The sequence below is a fragment of the Bombina bombina genome, chromosome 1 (assembly GCF_027579735.1).
Source record: "Bombina bombina isolate aBomBom1 chromosome 1, aBomBom1.pri, whole genome shotgun sequence".
NCBI classification, from domain to species: domain Eukaryota; kingdom Metazoa; phylum Chordata; class Amphibia; order Anura; family Bombinatoridae; genus Bombina; species Bombina bombina.
This window is the reverse complement of record NC_069499.1, coordinates 798498148-798520873: the sequence shown is the minus strand read 5'-3', so window position 1 is coordinate 798520873 and position 22726 is coordinate 798498148. Positions and strand designations below refer to the sequence as shown.

Genomic DNA, 22726 nt, shown 5'->3' with positions numbered 1-22726 from the left:
GCATGGCTAATTAGCATAAACACTGACGGCGTGTCAAGTGATCTCCGCATCACAGGTAGCTACGGACACGGCGTGTATCACAACAGCTGAGCGCAACCTCCTTCATAGAAAAGACATCACAGCTCATATCAAGCTGCAACAAAATTTCACTTAGTACAAAACATATTAGGTATAAAACAAACAATCTTACTAAATATGAAAAGAAAAAAACAAAAATTATTTACAAAGTACTTTGCCTTAAGTAGTTTCCCAAAATTGGAAAGCAATGATTTTACTTTTATCATCAAATTAGCTTTGTTCTTTTATTATTCTTAGTTAAAAGCTAAACCTAGGTAGGCTCATATGCTAATTTCTAAGCCCTTGAAGGCCGCCTCTGCATTTGACAGTTTTTCACAGCTAGAGGGCGTTAGTTCATGTGTTTCATATAGATAACACTGTGCTCATGCACGTGAAGTTATTTAAGAGTCAGCACTAATTGCCTGAAATGCAAGTCTGTCAAAAGATCTGAGATAAGGAGTCATTTAGCAGAAGCTTAGATACAAGGTAATTACAGAGGTAAAAAGTATATTAATATAACAGTGTTGGTTATGCAAAACATGGAAATGGGATTATCTATCTTTTTAAACAATAACATTTTTGGTGTTTACTGTCCCTTTAACCAGAGTATGATAGAGACTTCACTGTTAGCGGATAGCACTAGTTTAGACTGTATTGATGTTATATAATTTCTTTCATTTAAAAAGTCTTAGGTTTTTGGATTGGATCTGATCTTTTATAAGTCTAACACTACAATTCACTAAAAAAGGGAAATGTCCCTTTCGTTTTTCTTTTAAAGGGACACTGAACCCATATTTTTTCTTTTGTAATTCAGAAAGAGCATGCAATGTTAAGCAATTTTCTAATTTACTCCTATTATCATTTTTTCTTCGTTCTCTTGCTATCATTATTTGAAAAAGAAGGCATTCTAAGCTTTTTTTTGGTTTCAGTACTCTGGACAGCACTTTTTTATTGGTGGATGAATTTATCCACCAATCAGCAAGGACAACCCAGGTTGTTCACCAAAAATGAGCCGGCATCTAAACTTACATTCTTGCATTTCAAATAAAGATACCAAGAGAATGAAGAAAATTTGATAATAGGAGTAAATTAGAAAGTTGCTTAAAATTGCATGCTCTATCTGAATCACGAAAGAAAATTTTTGGGTACAGTATCCCTTTAACTAAATTTTTATTAAAGCAAGAGAGATCACAGCACTAATAAGATACAGTGAGCACAGAAAGGACCCCACAGTATTCAGTACCTGAGAATCTGAAACATGACGCTAGAGATCAGGTGAGAGTCACTAGGGTTGCCCTTCATCTTCATCTTGCAAAGCTTCAGCCACTCCTGGAACAGACAAATACAGAGCTCCACCAGTTACACTTAATGTTATTTATCTCTCTTATTTGTGTGGTTTCTATTTAGGAAATTTCTTTGTAGTCTCTACACCTTGTGTTATGGTCCTCTCTCTTCCTGTACCCTCCTCACCTTACATTTACACCAAACCTTTATGTGGTTTCCTATTTGTCCCCCAAATCCACAAGCCATATAGAATGGAAAATTCACAGTTAGTGGGAAGGCTCAGAACATTGTAAACTCATAGATCTCACAGGGCTGGTTATGGTGCCATTTAATGTACTCACATGATCCTGTTCATACTCCAGAATGGCAGTGTACAGCATCCTTTGTTCCTCCTGACCTGGAGTCATGTCTGTGCTCTGGGAGAAACGTCTGCAGAAAAAACACAGGGAAAGAGAGGAAAGACCCATAGAGACTCATGAAGAGCTATGTTGCAAGTACCTGTTTGACTCTTCCTGCAGTCTTAGCCTGCGCTCCTCTGTCTTCCTCTGAAGCTGAAGGGCAGATGTAAGAAATTTGCATCTCTTAAGAGACCCTTACCTCCCCCAGTGCTGCATTGCTTATCAGTAGTGTACAGCACATTCTTATTTAAATGAAGATGCTTAAACTTCCTACTGACCCTACACCCCCACTCTATAAATGTGTCTCTAATAAACCCAACATAAAATGGATACAGTCTCCTCCCTGGCTTTAGCGATCACCAGATTTTCCATCATTTGTCGCTGAAGGGACAGAGTCTAAAAAGTGCAAACAAATAAAGTTACAGAAAGCAAAGTAAATGAACAGATTCTATGTTTCATATTAATATCTTATATTCTCAAATGGACACATCAAGCCCTTTCTAAAGTAAGAGTGGTCACTGAAGGATGACGTTTTGATAATAAGCTTTATATAATTAGCTATATCCAGAGTTTTTTTTCTCTCCTTACACTTCTCTTTGTTGTTTTAAGGTTCTACAGTAGTTCTCACCAGGGGCCTAATAATGTAAAGTTCCCAGCACTGGTGACATTATCTAAAAAGCCTCATCATTAATGTGAGATTTCTTAAAGAAGTTCAGAAAGGCACATTTTAGATAGAGAGCTGTTGATACCACTTTGCAGGGTTCTGGATGTGTATTAGAGACATATATTCAGTTATAATAATATACATTTTACCTCTGTGATTACCTTGTATCTAAGCCTCTGCAGACTGCCCCCTTATCTCAGTATTTTTGACTGACTTGCATTTTAGCCAATCAGTGCTAATTCCTAGGTAACTCCACGGGTGTGAGCACAGTGTTATCTATATGGCACACATGAACTAATGCCCTCTAGTGGTGAAAAAATGTCAAAATGCATTTAGAAAAGAGGCGGCCTTCAAGGGCAAAGACATTTGCATATGAGCCTCCTAGGTTTAGCTTTCAACAAAAAATACCAAGAGAACAAAGCAAAATTGTTGATAAAAGTAAATGGGAAAGTTGTTTAAAATGACATGCCCTATCTGAATCATGAAAGAATATTTTTGACTAGTTAAAAAAATAGATAACGCCTTTACTACCCATTCCCCAGCTTTGCACAACCAACATTGTTATATTAATATACTTTACAATATTTAAAGGGACATTGTAAACTAGATTTTTGTTTGCATAAATGTTTTGTAAAGGATCCATTTATACAGCCCATCTGAGAATGTTTTTGTTACAATCTTTAGTTTTGCTTATTTTTTAATAACATTGTGCTGATTTTCAGACATCTAAACAAGCCCCAAAGTGTCAGATGTATACACTTGTTTACAGACTTGCTGGCTTCTGTTTTTCTAATCAGTTTTTTTTCATATGCAGGGAAGAGGGAAAGTGTCTGCTCCCAGCTCCTTTCTCTGGGTGTCCCGGCCTAACCTCATCAATAGTGCTAAACTTGTAGCTTCTAAGTTTTTAAAAGGTTTTATACTGGAGTTTTAGATCAGTATCTGTGCATATTCTTCTTTATATATATTAGTGTCTATTACATACAGTTATATTAAATTTGTTGTAAACTTATAAATTTATACCTGTTTCTAAGCCACTACAGACAGCCACTTATCACAAGCTTTTTTATTAGCTTTTCACAACAAGAGACTGATTATTCATGTGTGCCATAGAGATAACATTGTGCTCTTTCCCGTGGAGTTGTGCAGGACACCAAACTAACTGGCTTAGATGGAAGTCAATTGAAAATAAATAGCCATGTGATAAGGGGGGAAGTCTGCAGAGGCTTAGATACACGGTAATCACAGAGGTAAAAAGTGTATTACAATTACCATGTTGGTTGTGCAAAACTGGGGAATGGGTAATAAAGGGATTATCTATCTTTTTAAAAAAATAAACATTTTGGGAGTAGACTGTCCAGGGACACTCAGGTCAAATTACATGTTCATGATTCAGATAGAGTATATAATTTTGAACAACTTTCCAATTTACTTCCATTAACAAAATGTGCAGTCTTTTTATATTTACACTTTTTGAGTCACCAGCTCCTACTGAGCATGTGCAAGAATTCACAGCATATACGTATTTGCATTTGTGATTGGCTGATTGCTATCAGAAGGCAATCGATAGGTCATCAGGGATAGCCCCACTTCTTCACTTTAACATTGGCTGATTGCTATCACATGGTACAGGGGGAGTGGAAATAGACATAACTTTGAAATTTGTTATAAAAAAATCTACTACTCATTTGAAGTTCAGACTAAGTGCTATTGCATTATCTTGTTATCTCGCATTTGTTAATTATGCAAATCTACTGTGTTTACTGGGCCTTTAAAGGGACAGTATATACTAATTTTCATATAACTGCATGTAATAGACACTACTATAAAGAATAAGATGCACAGATACTGATATAAAAATCCAGTATAAAATGGTTTAAAAACTTACTTAGAAGCTTTCAGTTTAGCTCTGTTGAAAAGGTAGCTGAAAAGCCCACTGCAAGTGGGAAATAAGACACTCCCCCTCCCCCTTCTTTTGCATATGAAAAGACCCTTTACACAAACAGGAGCAAGCTGGAGAAGGTAGCTGACGGTATTCACATAAAACTTTGGGGCTTGGTTAGGACTCTGAAAATCAGAGCAATGTTATTTAAAAATAAGCAAAACTATTCATTTTTAAAAAAAACAAACTTTATGGGCTTTATAAATAGATCATCTACAAAACATTTATACAAAGAAAAAAATGAGTGTATAATGTCCCTTTTAAGCTTATTGTTAAAGACAACTTTGCCTGTCTCATTGAACCACATTTATCTCTACTTCTCATTAGCATCTTCCAAGACAATAACTCTTACATGCTCCTTATTTCTGTGACTAAAGATCCCATTCAACTGTCAGTTGCCTGTATCCCAAGCCCACAACACAGCCCCAACTGGAACCCACAATAGTAGTAAACACACTTCTCACAATTCATGATCTCATGGGACAAAACCAAGTAAAATAAAGATTCAAATTGTAATACCAAGTGCCAAGATTAAAACACACCACAACAACACTAACCTAAGTAGCTTACAAAGTGTTGTCATGAAAATGATATACTGAAAGTACTGCATTAGCTGAAAGGTGCTGTTAATTAAAGGGACATGAAACACACATTTTTCTTTCATGATACAGATAGGTCATGCAATTAAAAAAAAAACTTTACAATTCACTTATTGGGCGCGATCCGATATAGATCGCAGTTTGCGGCGCAAGCGAGGGAACCGGCGTCGCCCGCAGTTTCAGCTCGCAACTCGAGCTATCCCATATAAGTCGCCGTCAGATGCTAACGTGCCGTAAGTCTGACAAACCAGCGATGTCCAGAAATCTGCGCAAGTACAAATTTCTGGCGTCGCCAGTGACTTACGGCACGTTAGAAACTGGCGGCGCCTATAAAACCTGACTAAAGTCTAAAACACCCGCACTGTCTAACACGCCTCCCTAACATAGCCCGACACGTCTAACCCTCTATCCGCTATCCCCCCTCACTAGTCTAACAATAAAAAAGCTATTAACCCCTAAACCGCCGCTCCCGTACCCCGCCGCCAGCTATATTATATCTATAACCCCCTAAAGTGAGCCCCTAACACCGCCATCTATATTAAAATTATTAACCCCTAATGTAAGCCCCTTACACCGCCGCCATCTCTATTAAAATGATTAACCCCTAATTTAATCTACCTACCCCGCCGCCAGCTATATTATCTATATTAACCCTAAGTATATTATAGTTAATATAGGTATTACATTATATATATTAACTATATTAACCCTAATTATATTAAGGTTAATATAGTTAATATAGTTACTATAGTATTTATATTAACTATATTAACTCTATCTAACCCTAACTAAATTTATATTAAATTAATCTAATTCATTTATAAACTAAAATATTCCTATTTAAATCTAAATACTTACCTATAAAATAAACCCTAAGATAGCTACAATATAATTAATAATTACATTGTAGCTATGTTAGGGTTAATATTTATTTTACAGGTAAATTGTTAATTATTTTAACTAGGTATAATAGCTATTAAATAGGTATTACCTATTTAATAGCTACCTAGTTAAAATAATTACCCAATTACCTGTAAAATAAATCCTAACCCAAGTTACAAATACACCTACACTATCAATAAATTTAATAAACTACAAACATCTATCTAAAAATACAATTAAATTAACTAAACTAAATTACAAAAAAAAACAAACACTAAATTACAAAAAATAAAAAAAGATTACAAGATTTTTAAGCTAATTACACCTATTCTAAGCCCCCTAATAAAATAATAAACCCCCAAAATAAAAAAAATTCCCTGCCCTATTCTAAATTAAACAAATTTCAAAGCTCTTTACCTTACCAGCCCTTAAAAGGGCCTTTTGTGGGGCATGCCCCAAAGAATTCAGCTCTTTTGCATGCAAATACAATACCCCCCCCCCCATTACAACCCACCACCCACATACCCCTATTCTAAAACCACCCAAACCCCCCTTAAAAAAGCCTAACACTACCCCCCTGAAGTTCTCCCTACCTTGTCTTCACCACACCGGGCCGAACTCCTGATCCGATCCGGGCGATGTCTTGCTCCAAGCGGCAAAGAAGAATTCTTCCTCCGGCGATGTCTTCCTCCAAGCGGCAAAGAAGAATTCTTCCTCCGGCGACGTCTTCCTCCAAGCGGCAGCAAAGTCTTCATTCTTCCGGCGGCATCTTCAATCTTCTTTCTTCGCTCCGCCGCCGCGGAGCATCCATCCCGGCCGACTGCTGAACTACGAATGAGGTACCTTTAAATGACGTCATCCAAGATGGCGTCCGCCGAATTCCGATTGGCTGATAGGATTCTATCAGCCAATCGGAATTAAGTTAGAAAAATCTGATTGGCTGATTGAATCAGCCAATCAGATTCAAGTTCAATCCGATTGGCTGATCCAATCAGCCAATCAGATTGAGCTCGCATTCTATTGGCTGTTCGGATCAGCCAATAGAATGCGAGCTCAATCTGATTGGCTGTTCGGATCAGCCAATCGGATTGAACTTGAATCTGATTGGCTGATTCAATCAGCCAATCAGATTTTTCTAACTTAATTAGGATTCTATCAGCCAATCGGAATTCGGCGGACGCTATCTTGGATGACGTCATTTAAAGGTACCTCATTCGTAGTTCAGCAGTCGGCCGGGATGGATGCTCCGCGGCGGCGGAGCGAAGAAAGAAGATTGAAGATGCCGCCAGAAGAATGAAGACTTTGCTGCCGCTTGGAGGAAGACGTCGCCGGAGGAAGAATTCTTCTTTGCCGCTTGGAGGAAGACATCGCCGGAGGAAGAATTCTTCTTTGCCGCTTGGAGGAAGACATCGCCCGGATTGGATCAGGAGTTCGGCCCGGTGTGGTGAAGACAAGGTAGGGAGATCTTCAGGGGGGTAGTGTTAGGCTTTTTTAAGGGGGGTTTGGGTGGTTTTAGAATAGGGGTATGTGGGTGGTGGGTTGTAATGGGGGGGGGGGTATTGTATTTGTATGCAAAAGAGCTGAATTCTTTGGGGCATGCCCCACAAAAGGCCCTTTTAAGGGCTGGTAAGGTAAAGAGCTTTGAAATTTGTTTAATTTAGAATAGGGCAGGGAATTTTTTTTATTTTGGGGGTTTATTATTTTATTAGGGGGCTTAGAATAGGTGTAATTAGCTTAAAAATCTTGTAATCTTTTTTTTATTTTTTGTAATTTAGTGTTTTTTTTTTTGTAGTTTAGTTAATTTAATTGTATTTTTAGATAGATGTTTGTAGTTTATTAAATGTATTGATAGTGTAGGTGTATTTGTAACTTAGGTTAGGATTTATTTTACAGGTAATTGGGTAATTATTTTAACTAGGTAGATATTAAATAGTTAATAACTATTTAATAGCTATTATACCTAGTTAAAATAATTAACAATTTACCTGTAAAATAAATATTAACCCTAACATAGCTACAATGTAATTATTAATTATATTGTAGCTATCTTAGGGTTTATTTTATTGGTAAGTATTTAGATTTAAATAGGAATATTTTAGTTTATAAATGAATTAGATTAATTTAATATAAATTTAGTTAGGGGTGTTAGGGTTAGATAGAGTTAATATAGTTAATATAAATACTATAGTAACTATATTAACCCTAATATAATTAGGGTTAATATAGTTAATATATATATAATGTAATACCTATATTAACTATAATATACTTAGGGTTAATATAGATAATATAGCTGGCGGCGGGGTAGGTAGATTAAATAAGGGATTAATCATTTTAATAGAGATGGCGGCGGTGTAAGTGGCTTACATTAGGGGTTAATAATATTAATATAGCTGGCGGCGGTATAGGGGGATTAGATTAGGGGTTAATAATTTTTATATAGGTGGCGGCGGTGTAAGGGGTCAGATTAGGGGATAGATAAGGTAGATGGCGGCGGTTTTAGGGGCTCACAGTAGGGGGTTAGCTTATGTAGATGGCGGCGGGGTCCGGGAGCGGCGGTTTAGGGGTTAATAACTTTATTAGGGATTTCGGGGGGGGATCGCGGTTGACAGGTAGATAGACATTGCGCATGCGTTAGGTGTTAGGTTTATTTTAGAAGATCGCGGTTGACATTATATCTAATTTGCTTCATTCTCTTGGTATCCTTCATAGTAAAACATACCTTGGTATGCTCCGGAGCAGCAAAGAACTATTGGGAGCTAGCTGCTGATTGGTATTTGCACATATATACCCCTTTTCACTGGCTCACCTAATGTGTTCAGCTAGCTCCAAGTGGTGCATGCTGCTCTTTCCACAAAGGATACCAAGAGAATTAAGCAAATTTGATAATGGAAGTAAACTGGAAAGTTAACATTTTACGCTCTGTCTAATTAAAGGGACATGAAACCCAATTTTTTTCTTTCATTTAGATAGAGAATGCAATTTTAAACAACTTTCTAATTTACTTCTATTATCTAATTTGCTTCATTCTCTTGATATTCTTTGCTGAAAAGCATATCTAGATATGCTCAATAGCAGCTGATTGGTAGATGCACATAGATGCCTTGTGTGATTGGCCCACCCATATGCATTGCTATTTCTTCAACAAAGGATATCTAAAGAATGAAGCAAATTAGCTAATAGAAGTAATTTGGAAAGTTATTTAAAATTGTATTCTCTACCTGAATCATGGAATACATTTTTGGGGTTAAGTGTTCCTTTAATTAAACAACTTTTTTGGGTTTCATGTCCCTTTAAAGTGTTATTTAAAATGTCAGCATTCACATGACTGCATGTAAAAGGATGTGGGGGACATGTGTTAAAGCTGGCTGGATCACCTAATTAGGCTGGTAGCAGTAAATGAGGAGATCTCAAGCATCACCACTTATTGGGCTCAATTAATCAAGCTAAGGCAGACAGGGGCGTACATATGTGCCCCTGTCTGCCCCAGCTCACCTCTGGCGGGCACCAATCCGGTGTCAGAATGCAGCATTGCACAAGATTTATTTTGCGCTCTTGTGCAACACCGCCCCCTGCCTGAGCACAGCCAATTATGCCTGGGCAGAATCTGTCAATCTCCCGCGGTTGGACGAGACCGGGGAGATTAAAATTCTCGACCCAAGCAGCAATCTGATGACCGCTGCCTGATAAATACTGACTGCAGGTTCAATTTGTAAAAGAATGCTGCTCTTTTATAAATGGTTCAAGTACTATGTCCCTGGAATGTCTAGCTTAAAGGGACAGTGTAAAATGATCTATTTATTTTGTCATTTGAAATAGCTGCTTTTGCCGTTTCAACATGCCACTTATACTGAAAATATTAATACTGCAGTAATGGGTACAGAAAAGCAAAAAAACAGAAGAAGCAATCACACTCCTAGCAGAGAGATTGGTACTTAAATGCTAATTTTTATATTCTTTTCTCTAAGTATTGGCTTATGTGTATACAGACAGAGATAAAATAAGCAAATCTTTATGTGTATGGAGAGTAATGAGATTTGGAGGTCTGCTCTCCCTGAAAGCTCAGCCCATATTAATAGACTAATTTCAGAAAAAGCAAACACAGCTATTTAATATTCAAAAACAAACCTAAATGAGTAATTTTCCATACATTTTATACTCTGCAGCTGGTATAACAAGGCACAATAAACATACTAAGGGGAGAACTATTTTATAGTACACAGTCCCTTTAACAAAATACCTACAACTCTTATTCTCTAGTGGTAAGAGCGCAGGTATGTTTTAAGCTATATAAATGAACAGATCTCCAGACCTTTACACTAAGAGTTGCACATAATGATCATGGATAGTATTTTGCGGTACATATCTATCATCCTATGCTAGATAGTAATATCTTTGATTTCTTTGGGGATTTTTTTAACTAAGAAATGAACTAAGGCACTAGTGATCCAAAATTTTAAAAACTAGACCTCTGCTTGTTATATATTTTTAGCTTCTATATGTGTTATATATTTCCAGATAGCATAGTCAATAGATACATAATATATAGATGATTCAAAATCATTTCATTTGAATATCACATGAGTAGTACATTTTTTTTCAAAGTTAGTTTTATTGTCTTTCCACTGCATCATGTGACAGCCATCAGCCAATCACAAAATGCATATACCTGTACATATATTCTGTGAATCTTGCACATGCTTACTTAGTAAGAGCTGGTGCATTAGAAAGAGTGCACATAAAAAAAATGTGAATTGGAAAATTGTTTAAAAGTGATGTGCTCTATCTGAATCAGGAAAGTTTCAATTTTGATTTTAGTGATCCTTTAATAATGGTGTCCTGGCTATTCAAATTTTCAATGACGACTGTCAACAATTTATTAAAATCTTCATAGAACATCTTCTTAACAACAGCATTTTTGTTTTTTTACACAAGTACCTTGTAAATGAGTAATAGACAACCTTCCATTTTCAATAATGATATTCTGGTAGGATAGTGGAGTTCATAAGTTGAATATAATTATGATTGCCGAGAAGATCAAATTAACCAATAACTATTGAGATAAGGTCACAGAGCTGTGAAGAATATTAACACAATATAATTAAGTAATACAATGATGTTGGATGTTGGATAACCTGCACCAAATACTGCTGTAAATAATTGATCTAATAAAAGTCAGTTTTCTTTCTGCCTGAGAGACCCTGGCTCATCTATCCCTCCCTGTCTCTGTTTGACCCTGACTTTGTGTCTCACTCTCTCTCTGTACACTGACCTGACACCCCCCTCCCTGTGTCACTTGCCAGTGAGGTTTTCTGTGCAGCCTGATTGGGGTTCAACCTAGCGAGCCGGGCCTCGTATGCAGCTCTCAGCTTCTGATTCTGTATGGAAGCTTCTTCCATAGGCGTGAGCTCTCTGCAGGCAAACAAGAACAAATAATGAAATATACAAACCTTATTTATGAATATTGGTAACAAGAAAAAAGGTGCAATAAAAGATGGTACTTTTTGGAACTGTGAGCCTCAGCTGTGCGCAACTTTTCAAAAATCTCTGGAGGTGGAAAAGGGCATAGTTTTTGCATGTCCTCAGAGCTGGTCCTCCGGTGACCCAAAGGGTGGCTGAATGTGGAGCATGGAATGCTAGAGACGATCGTGGTAGCACTGGAAACTTCACAGGATGGAGACTCAGGTGTATCTGGAACCTCAGAGATTCTGGGAGCTAGTGACAAGACATCCACATCAGCTTTTCCTACACCAGGAATAATAATATAATTGACATTATAGGCCACCTCTCAAACAGATCTGCAACATAGCATCATTCTAATTGGATCGATGCTTTTTGGATATCAAGAGTCAGCTAGCTACCTGCCTATCCTCTCTTTGGCCACCTTTGAAAGACAGAACATTTTTGGGAAAATTACACGAGTCAAAGTGTATTGGACCAAAGTTATGCTGCATTTTCTATGCTTTTAAATGAATCAGAAGCTAAATGTAGTGATTTAACATTGCTACTAATGACAATGACAGGTTTTAAGGGTCAGCCCTCTAAATGTATAGTTCCATTTCTGGCCTCTGTACAAGAAAAAGGGATATAAAAGTGCAACAATAAAATAGTCTCACACTTACACAATGTTAATATTGCACAAAGGCGTACCTCTATTTAAGCATTAACCCCTGCAAAGGAGGTGCACATGTCTTTAGCCAGCTGGCAGCAGTTTGCAACAATGTTTATAGCAATGTTATACATAGTTGCAAACACTGCTGTCATAGAATGCTAAAGACTTGTAAACACTCCTGAGCTCACCTAGTTTTACTCTTCACCAAAGGATACCAAAAGAACTAAGCAAAATGGTCATGCTCTATTCAATCGATTTAAGTTTAATTTTGAGGTTACTGTTCCTTTAAATTTTTCTATCAAATTAATTTGAACTATCCTTAAAACAGATCATTGTATTTACTTGTAATATTCAACAGCCCTTTTTGAAAGTTGAGGAATATTGATCCTTTTAAAATACATACAGTGTGTAATGGCAATTCCCAACTAATTATACAGAATAGACAAATATTGTAGCACTGAACTCTTTTATGATAGCTAGCCCTTTGAACCACAAACATAATAAATGAAATGTTTATTCAACAATACAGTAAATACGTAAAGGGACATTCCAGCCAAAATTCGAATTCACATGGATACATTTCAGTTTTGAACAAAAGCATTTTTGTAATATACATCTATTAGCAAATATGCTTCTAATAAAAGCTATAGCCGTTTCAAAAATATATTTAAAGGGACACTAAACCAAAACATTTTCTTTAATGATTCAGATAGAACATGCAATTTTAAGAAACTTTCTAATTTATTCCTATTATCAATTTTTCTTTGTTCTCTTGCTATCTTTATTTAAAAAGCCGTATGTAAAAGCTTAAGAGCCGGCCCATTTTTGGTTCAGAACCTGGATTATGCTTGCTTATTGAATTGCTAAATGTAATCACCAATAAGCAAGCACTATCCAGGGTGCTGAACCTAAAATGGGCTGGCTCCTAAGTTTTAAATTCCTGCTTTTTAAATAAAGATAGCAAGAGAACGAAGAAAAATTGATAGTAGGAGTAAATTTGAAAGTTGCTCTAAATTGCATGCTCTGAATCACGAAAGAAAAAAAAATTGGGTTTAATACCCCTTTAAGTATGCACCGTGCACCAGCATTTATAACACAGCACTTGCTCAGAGAGCCTAAGGTGCTTGTACCATCTGTTAATGACTGAATTTGTTAATGGCTGACCTAATACAAGCCCCACTGGTGCTCTGAGCAGCTGCAATATTTAAAATGCTGGTGCACTGAGAATATCTAGCTATGCGTCACATGTACATGCAGGAAAATGTTAACACTAAAAGAGTGATAAGTTTTACTAGAAGCATTTTTTCCCCATGTATATTGTAAATATAGAAACATAGATATTGACGGCAGATAAGAGCCATAGGCCCAGCAAGTCTGCCCGATATTACCTAACAGAATAAACTTTTCTAGTTTGTAGGATAGCCTTATGCTTGTCCCAGGCATTTTTACACAGATGAATATATTAAACAAAACAGGCCCCAGAACTGACCCCTGAGGAACACCACTAGTAACAGCCCCCGCTGCTGAATGAACTTTATTTACTAAGATACTTTCGGCTAGATTTAGAGTTTTGTCGGTAAAGACCCGCGTAGCTAACGCAGCTTTTTTTCCTACCGCTGCTTCCAAACAACGCTGGTATTTAGAGTTGTCTGAGTGGCTGCGTTAGGCTCCAAAAAGGGAGCGTTGAGCCGAATTTACCGCCATTTCAACCCTCAATACCAGCGTTGCTTACGGTAGCGGTAAGCTGGCAAAACGTGCTTGTACACGATTCCCCCATAGGAAACAATGGGGCAGTTTGGGCTGAAAAAAAACCTAACACCTGCAAAAAAGCAGCGTTCAGCTCCTAACGCACCCCCATTGTTTCCTATGGGGAAACATTTTCTAAGTCTGCACCTAACACCCTAACATGAACCCAGAGTCTAAACACCCCTAACCTTACACTTATTAACCCCTAATCTGCCGCCCCCGCTATTGCTGACACCTGCATTACACAATTAACCCCTAATCTGCCGCTCCGGACACCGCTGCCACCTACATTATCCCTATGAACCCCTAATCTGCTGCCCCCAACATCGCCGACACCTACATAACATTTATTAACCCCTAATCTGCCCCCCCCCACGTCGCCGCCACCTAACTTCAAGTATTAACCCCTAATCTGCCGACCAGACCTCGCAGCTACTATAATAAATGTATTAACCCCTAAAGCTAAGTCTAACCCTAACCCCCCCCTAAGTTAAATATAATTTTAATCTAACAAAATAAATTAACTCTTATTAACTAAAGTATTCCTATTTAAAACTAAATACTAAATAGCTATGTCACTAATACTCTTGGACGTGGTACGGGGAATCAATGGTTGAGAAGAAAAGGCAATTTTAAGTGTGGAGCGAGAACATGTTTAACATGTGATATGATGGAGATAACTAATATGTTTAAATCTTCAGTAGACAATGGGACATATGAGATGTGGTTTTATGCCAATTGCAAGACCACATTCGCGGTCTACATGCTGGAATGTAAACATTGCCATATACAATATGTTGGGAAAACGACCAGAGAGGTCAATGTAAGGATCAGAGAACATGCAAATGATGTAAAGAATTATAACAAAGATTCTGTGGTGGCCAGGCACTTTAACCCCGTGATTCTCAACAGCCGGGCCACGGCCCACTGCCGGGCCGCGACGGCCCTGCTGGTGGGCCGCGACCCGACCGCCACTCACGTCACTCTAACGCTGACAGGACAGGCCCACTGCGGCACCACTGCGCATGTCCGCTTGTGCGCTGTGTAGCTGTGTAGCGGCGGCCGGCGGGGAGCGTGCGTGAAGGAGCGTGCGTGAAGGACGGGCATTCAGCGACGGGCAGCTGACAGGTTAGTAACCCACTGACACCAATGCATTATAATTCCATAGTTAGGGAGGCCACTGACACCAATGCATAATTAGATTAATAGGGAGGCAAATAGGGAGGCCACTGACATATATATATATATACACAGTATATGCATATAGATATACATATGTACATATACATATATATACATATATAGAGATAGATAGAAATGCATTTATACCAACCCCAATGCATATATATATGAAAAGAGGTTATTAAAAATAAGTGGGACAGTGTTGTCCCCAGGACCTTTTTAATGGGTGCATTACCTGGCTGATTTTACTGGCTACCTGACTAAAATATTAAAAAGTTATGATGAGCTAATATTAACATTTTTAAATGTTTATTGCTCAAATTATCATAAATACATTTATAATAAATGATGCAATTATTTTCTGCTTTTGATAGCAGAAATGTTATAATATTAGAAAATATTAAATTTCCGCCACCTGGCTACTTTTTAATGCCATCGGCTGTCAAAAATTGTTGTGGAGAACACAGGGTTACGCAAGATGACGTCAAATTTGGTAAGAAGAATGGAGCATCTGAATGATGAAGAAAGGGTGCAATTCTGCAATTTTTTTATACTGGAAGAATGGCGTCTTACAAGGATATGATTGCATATAAAAATTCAAGGACATATGACACTTTGGAGTAAAAAAGAAAAATGTTTTTTCATTTCTTGAGGAACAACTAATAATTGCTTCAAGTGTTTTTTTTTCTTCTTTCTTTTGGATCTAAAGTAACAGGAAAGTTTAACTTTTTTGTCAACCACTATAAAAGGCATTGTGTAAATATCCCCCCTTTGCATTGGTGTTAGTATTTTTTTTTCAAATCCTCCTTTTAAGTAGTTGTTTTAATCTGAGCACCAAACTTAAAATTTGTTTTTTCCATCAGTGCTTAACTCTGCCTCAGCTGACACTCTTCTGTATAGCCGCTGACACTTTGGAGAAGAAAGTGAGGAAGGTCTGGAAAGCTGTACATATATAGTACTCATTTAACACTAAAAACATGAGCGCTAAACGCCAAGGAACTTTATTATCTTTTGTTTCAAAGAAGCAGTGTGTTGAAGCAGTTCCTTCCACAAGTAAGTCATCATTATCTCAGACCCATAGTGATGATTCTGATAGAGAAACCATGCAAGAACAAATTGTAAAGAAAAAAGGCTCGTTTGTACGAAAGTACAGTGAAGAATATTTAAAATATGGATTTATTGAGGTCCCCGGAAAATTACCAAAACCCCAGTGTGTTGTGTGTGCCAGAGTCCTGGCAAATGAGGCAATGAAGCCTTCAAGATTATCTCGACACTTGACTACAAAGCATCCAGAGTTTATTAATAAGTCAGTTGACTTTTTTATTCGAAAAAAGGAAGCACTTCATAGTGAAAAACGTGTGCTTGTTCAGGCTAGTACTACTGATAAGTCACTTTTAATGTCTTCTTATTTAGTTGCCAAAAGAATAGCCACATGTAAAAAACCATATTCTGATGGTGAAAACCTTATTAAGCCTTGTCTCATTGATGTTGCTAGCACAGTCTTTGGTCAGTCTGCTGCAGATAAACTGAAGCAAATACCACTTTCAAATGACACCATTGCTCGCCGAGTTTGTGATATGTCAGCAAATGTGGAGGCTCAACTCATTGAAAAACTTAAAAAATCAACATGGTTCTCACTTCAGTTAGATGAGTCAACTGATATTGCAGACAACAGTGTTTTAATAGCCTATGTACGGTATGCAGATTATGACATGGGTGATGTGGCAGAAGACATACTTTGTGTGTGTACATTACAAACATACACCACTAGCTCAGAAATATTCAGAATATTAAACGAGTACATTGAGAATGCAGGTCTACAGTGGAAATACTGTGTAGGCCTATGTACTGATGGCGCTGCTAATATGACAGGTAGGCATTCAGGAGTGGGTGCTAAGATAAAAGAAGTGTCCCATCCCAACATAATGCTGACACACTGCTTTATTCACAAAGAGCACCTGGCTTCAAAGAAACTGTCCCCTGAACTCAATGATGTTCTTACACAAGCCACAAAACTTGTAAATTATATAAAAAACTCTGCTCTGAACTCCAGATTGTTGGCTGTGCTCTGTGAAGAGATGGGATCAGATTACCAACACCTTTTGTACCATACAGAGGTAAGATGGCTATCAAGAGGTAGAGTGTTAAAGAGGCTTTTTGAAATGAGGAAGGAGGTAGAAGTGTTCTTACTGAGCAGAAAACATGAAATGGCTGGTTTATTTCAAGATGAAGGATGGGTGGCTAGACTTGCTTACCTGAGTGACATTTTCTCAAAGATAAATGAGTTAAACTTGGGTCTGCAAGGAGAAATGACAAATATTTTCACAGCAGCAAAAAAAGTGGAAGGTTTCAAGAAGAAACTATCTCTGTGGGTTGAAATGATTGAAAGAAATAATTTTGAAATGTTTGCAGCATTCAGTGAGTTTCACCAAGAAGACACTGGCTTTGACTTAGAAGTTGTAAAAAAACATATAAAAGAACATCTTGAAGCACTTTTGAAGGCATTCCAAAGCTATTTTCCTGAAGAAAAAGATCCCAGGAAAGAGAATATGTGGATAGTCAATCCATTTATTGGTCATGACAACAGCTTGCCTTATGAAGCCAAAGAAACTCTATTGGAACTCTCATGTGACAAACAACTTGAAAAAGATTTTCAGAACAAAAGTCTGACCAAGTTTTGGATGAAGGTGAAGGAGGAGTATAAACACTTACATGAAATAGCCATCAAGTTTCTTCTCTGTTTTGCTACTACTTATTTGTGTGAAACTGGTTTCTCAGCCATGACACTTTTAAAAACAAAACAAAGAAACAGGCTTCATCTTCAGGATTGTTTGAGACTGGCTGTTACTAATCTGAAACCGCAGTTGGACAAACTAATAAAGGAAAAGTGTCAGCAAAAGTCACATTAATTAACCTTTTTGTTATACATTTAGGCATAATATTTATTCTTTTTATGCCTGTTGATATTGTAATATTTATATAGCCTTGTTGGTATTAATAAAGTTTTATGTCACATAATGTCTAGCTGTAATTTCTTCCAAACCTACTCCAACCCACCGCCGATGCTTACCGGGCCCTGGACAGGTCCGGCTAAAATTTACTGGGCCTTGTGGTCACTTAGGTTGAGAACCACTGCTTTAACCTATTTCATTTCACTAATAAAAGTGATTTTACAGTGAAAATTATTAATGTGGTCAAAATCCCTGTTAGGGGGGGAAATAGGTATAAGATACTCGATAAGAAAGATCTGTTCTGGATTTATAAACTTAAATCCAGAACCCCCACAGGGTTAAATCTTGAGTGGGACATCAGTTATTTTGTTTAAAGTAGTAGTGTCTTAGAATTGTTATATAGGCTTATATGCACTGCAGTTCTACTAGTAACACTGACAATCTAAACAATCATATTGTGTGTGGTTGATGTGATGGTTAAGTTGTGATCGTGGTTTTTGATTGGGTAATAACTATTAACCAATGTTTGATTAGGCTTTATATGTATATTTCAATAAGCCACACCATTATTTAATGATGGAAAGAACATAAATAAACAACTAAAAAAATAAAACAAAAAACAAAAAATAAAACAAAATAAATAGAAATTTAACCTTTCATAAATCAGTATTCTGTTTCCAAATAATGTTGGTCTTTTTCTCTTCAAGATGACATATTTTCTTTTTTATGCACAATATATTGCATTCCTGTGTGTATGGATGTAATATATAGTAAGTAATGTTAATTTAATTCTCACACATGTTTAGTTAGTTAGAAAATTTCTTTCTGAACAGATAAAGTCATAAATTGGGTTTGGGAATTATATGTAGCATTTAACTAAAACAAATTTAGTGTAGTATTGTATTTATTCATTATTGAATGTATTAAATGATATGCTTGTTTAGTTTTGTTCTCTTGCCTATCCTTTGCTTTTCAGCTTAGTGGGGGAACTTGTATAAAATATAGGAAGTCGTATTTTTTTTAAATGGTTTATGTGTTATAATTGGTCAGGTGTTTATCTACTAATTATGAGTGACCGTTATAAAAAGCAGGCTTCAATGTAATATCTCTAGTTTATGATGAAGCGCCACTAGAGGGCGCAAAACATGTCAGACGATTTTTCCATTTTTTGTATGCCTGCTTGGATTGAGGAATATAAGTTTTCTTGCTTTCAATATTACTGCTGTGCTGCTGGATTCTTTACCTTTTGAAAACTAAATACTTACCTGTAAAATAAACCCTAATATAGCTACAATATAACGAATAATTATAGTGTAGCTATTTTAGGATTTATATTTATTTTACAGGCAAATTTGTATCTATTTTAACTAGGTACAATAACTATTAAATAGTTATTTACTATTTAATAGCTACCTAGTTAAAATAATTACAACATTACCTGTAAAATAAATCCTAACCTAAGTTACAATTAAACCTAACACTACACTATCATTAAATTAATTAAATAAATTAACTACCAATACCTACAAACTAAACTAAATTACAAAAACAAACACTAAATTACAGAAATAAAAAAAAAACATTACAAGAATTTTAAACTAATTACACCTAATCTAAGCCCCCTAATAAAAAAAATAAAAAAAAATAATAAGTCCCGACCCTATTCTACATTACAAAGTAATCAGCTCTTTTACCAGCCCTTAAAAGGGCTTTTTGCGGGGCATGCTCCAAAGTAATCAGCTCTTTTGCCTGCAAAAAAAAAATACAACCCCCCCCAACATTAAAACCCACCACCCCCTACTCTAACCCACCCAAACCCCCCTTAAATAAACCTAACACTACCCCCCTGAAGATCTCCCTACCTTGAGTCGTCTTCACCCAGCCGGGCCAAAGTCTTCATCCGATGGGGCAGAAGAGGACATCCAGACCGGAAGAAGTCTTCATCCTATCCGGGCAGAAGAGGACATCCGGACCGGCAGACATCTTCATCCAAGCGGCATCTTCTATCTTCATCCATCCGGAGCGGAGCCATCTTCTTCCCAGCCGTCGCGGTTCCTTTAAATGACGTCATCCAAGATGGCGTCCCTCAAATTCCGATTGACTGATAGGATTCTATCAGTCAATCGGAATTAAGGTAGGAAAAATCTGATTGGCTGATCTAATCAGCCAATCAGATTGAGCTTGCATTCTATTGGCTGATCGGAACAGCCAATAGAATGCGAGCTCAATCTGATTGGATCAGCCAATCGGATTGAACTTGAATCTGATTGGCTGATAGAATCCTATCAGCCAATCGGAATTTGAGGGACGCCATCTTGGATGACGTCATTTAAAGGAACCTTCATTCAGCGAGTAGGCGTCGGTTGAAGAGGATGGATCCGCGTCGGCTGGGAAGAAGATGGCTCCGTTTCGGATGGATGAAGATAGAAGATGCCGCTTGGATGAAGATGTCTTCCGGTCCAGATGTCCTCTTCTGCCCATATAGGATGAAGACTTCTGCCGGTCTGGATGTCCTCTTCTGCCCCATCTGATGAAGACTTCGGCCCGGCTGGGTGAAGACGACTCAAGGTAGGGAGATCTTCAGGGGGTAGTGTTAGGTTTATTTAAGGGGGGTTTGGGTGGGTTAGAGTAGGGGTATGTGGGTGGTGGGTTTTAATGTTGGGGGGGGGTTGTATTTTTTTTACAGGCAAAAGAGCTGATTACTTTGGGGCATGCCCCGCAAAAAGCCCTTTTAAGGGCTGGTAAAAGAGCAGATTACTTTGTAATGTAGAATAGGGTATGGACTTGTATTATTTTTTTTTTTAAATTTTATTAGGGGCTTAGATTAGGTGTAATTAGTTTAAAATTCTTGTAATATTTTTTTATTTTCTGTAATTTAGTGTTTTTTTTTGTAATTTAGTTTAGTTTATTTAATTGTATTTAATTGTAGGTATTGGTAGTTAATTTATTTAATTAATTTAATGATAGTGTAGTGTTAGGTTTAATTGTAACTTAGGTTAGGATTTATTTTACAGGTAATTTTGTAATTATTTTAATTAGGTAGCTATTAAATAGTTATTAACTATTTAATAGTTATTGTACCTAGTTAAAATAGCTACAAAGTTGCCTGTAAAATAAATATAAATCCTAAAATAGCTACAATATAATTATTCGTTATATTGTAGCTATATTAGGGTTTATTTTACAGGTAAGTATTTAGTTTTAAATAGGAATACTTTAGTTAATAAGAGTAAATTTATTTTGTTAGATTAAAATTATATTTAAGTTAGGGGGGGTGTTAGGGTTAGGATTAGCTTTAGGGGTTAATACATTTATTATAGTAGCGGCGAGGTCCGGTAGGCAGATTAGGGGTTAATACTTGATGTTAGGTGGCGGCGACGTTGGGGGGGGCAGCAGATTAGGGGTTAATAAATATTATGTAGGTGTCTGCGATGTTAGGGGCAGCAGATTAGGGGTTCATAGGGATAATGTAGGTGGCGGCGATGTGCGGTCGGCAGATTAGGGGTTAAAAATATTTATTATAGTGGCGGCGATGTGGGGGGACCTCGGTTTAGGGGTACATAGGTAGTTTATGGGTGTTAGTGTACTTTAGAGCACTGTAGTTAAGAGCTTTATATACCGGCGTTAGCCCATAAAGCTCTTAACTACAGCCTTTCCATTGGCGTTAGGAGTCTTGTCGGTAGAGGGTCTACTGCTCACTTCAGCCAAGACTCTAAATACCGGTGTTAGGAAGATCCCATTGAAAAGATAGGATACGCAATTGGCGTAAGGGGATCTGCCGTATGGAAAAGTCGCATCTTAAAAGTGAGTGGTACACCTTTACCTGGCCGACTCTAAATACCAGCGGGCGGCCAAAAGCAGCGTTAGGACCCCTTAACACTGCTTTTGACGGCTGACGCAGAACTCTAAATCTAGGTGTTAGTTTTCTGTCCTTAAGCCAGCATTCCACCCAGTTCACAATTTTTGAGTCTAGACCAAGGAGATACAGTTTGTGAATTAGTTGTTTGTGTGGGACGGTCTTTTAAAACCCTTGGAAGAATATTATTAGGACCCACTGCCTTTTTAACATTTATTTTTGATAATGCTAACAAAACCTCATCCTTTGTAAAAAACACAATTTATACTTACCTGATAAATTTATTTCTCTTGTAGTGTATCCAGTCCACGGATCATCCATTACTTGTGGGATATTCTCATTCCCAACAGGAAGTTGCAAGAGGAAACCCACAGCAGAGCTGTAATATAGCTCCTACCCTAACTGTCATAGCCAGTCATTCGACCGAAAACAAGCCGAGAAAGGAGGAACCATAGGGTGCAGTGGTTACTGTAGTTTAAATTTAAAAATTACCTGCCTTAAAATGACAGGGGGGGCCGTGGACTGGATACACCACAAGAGAAATAAATTTATCAGGCAAGTATAAATTGTGTTTTCTCTTGTAAGGTGTATCCAGTCCACGGATCATCCATTACTTGTGGGATACCAATACCAAAGCTAAAGTACACGGAAGAAGGGAGGGACAAGGCAGGAACTTAAATGGAAGGAAACACTGCCTGTAAAACCTGTCTCCCAAATATAGCCTCCGAAGAAGCAAAAGTATCAAATTTGCAAAATTTTGAAAAAGTATGAAGCGAAGACCAAGTCGCCGCCTTGCAAATCTGTTCAAAAGAAGCCTCATTTTTAAAGGCCCAAGTGGAAGCCACAGCTCTAGTGGAATGAGCTGTAATCCTTTCAGGAGGCTGCTGTCCAGCAGTCTCATAGGCTAAGCGGATTAAGCTTCCTAGCCAAAAAGAAGGAGAGGTTGCCGAAGCCTTTTGACCTCTCCTCTGTCCAGAGTAGACAACAAACCAAGCAGATGTTTGACGAAAATCTTTAGTAGCTTGTAAGTAAAACTTTAAAGCACGGACCACGTCC

At 37.4% G+C, this 22726-nt stretch overlaps 1 protein-coding gene across 1 annotated transcript in view; it reads right to left on the bottom strand.

Annotated features, from left to right (window-relative positions):
* Positions 1-22726, bottom strand: part of VPS9D1 (VPS9 domain containing 1) — a 134133-nt gene that overhangs the window by 32489 nt on the left and 78918 nt on the right. Inside the window, exons 4-9 of the mRNA XM_053699362.1 lie at positions 11325-11568; positions 11124-11235; positions 2073-2135; positions 1840-1892; positions 1683-1770; positions 1301-1386 (exon numbers count right to left, since the gene is read on the bottom strand). Of these exons, the coding sequence (XP_053555337.1) occupies positions 1301-1386; positions 1683-1770; positions 1840-1892; positions 2073-2135; positions 11124-11235; positions 11325-11568 (646 nt within the window). The remainder of the gene's footprint in view (positions 1-1300; positions 1387-1682; positions 1771-1839; positions 1893-2072; positions 2136-11123; positions 11236-11324; positions 11569-22726) is intronic.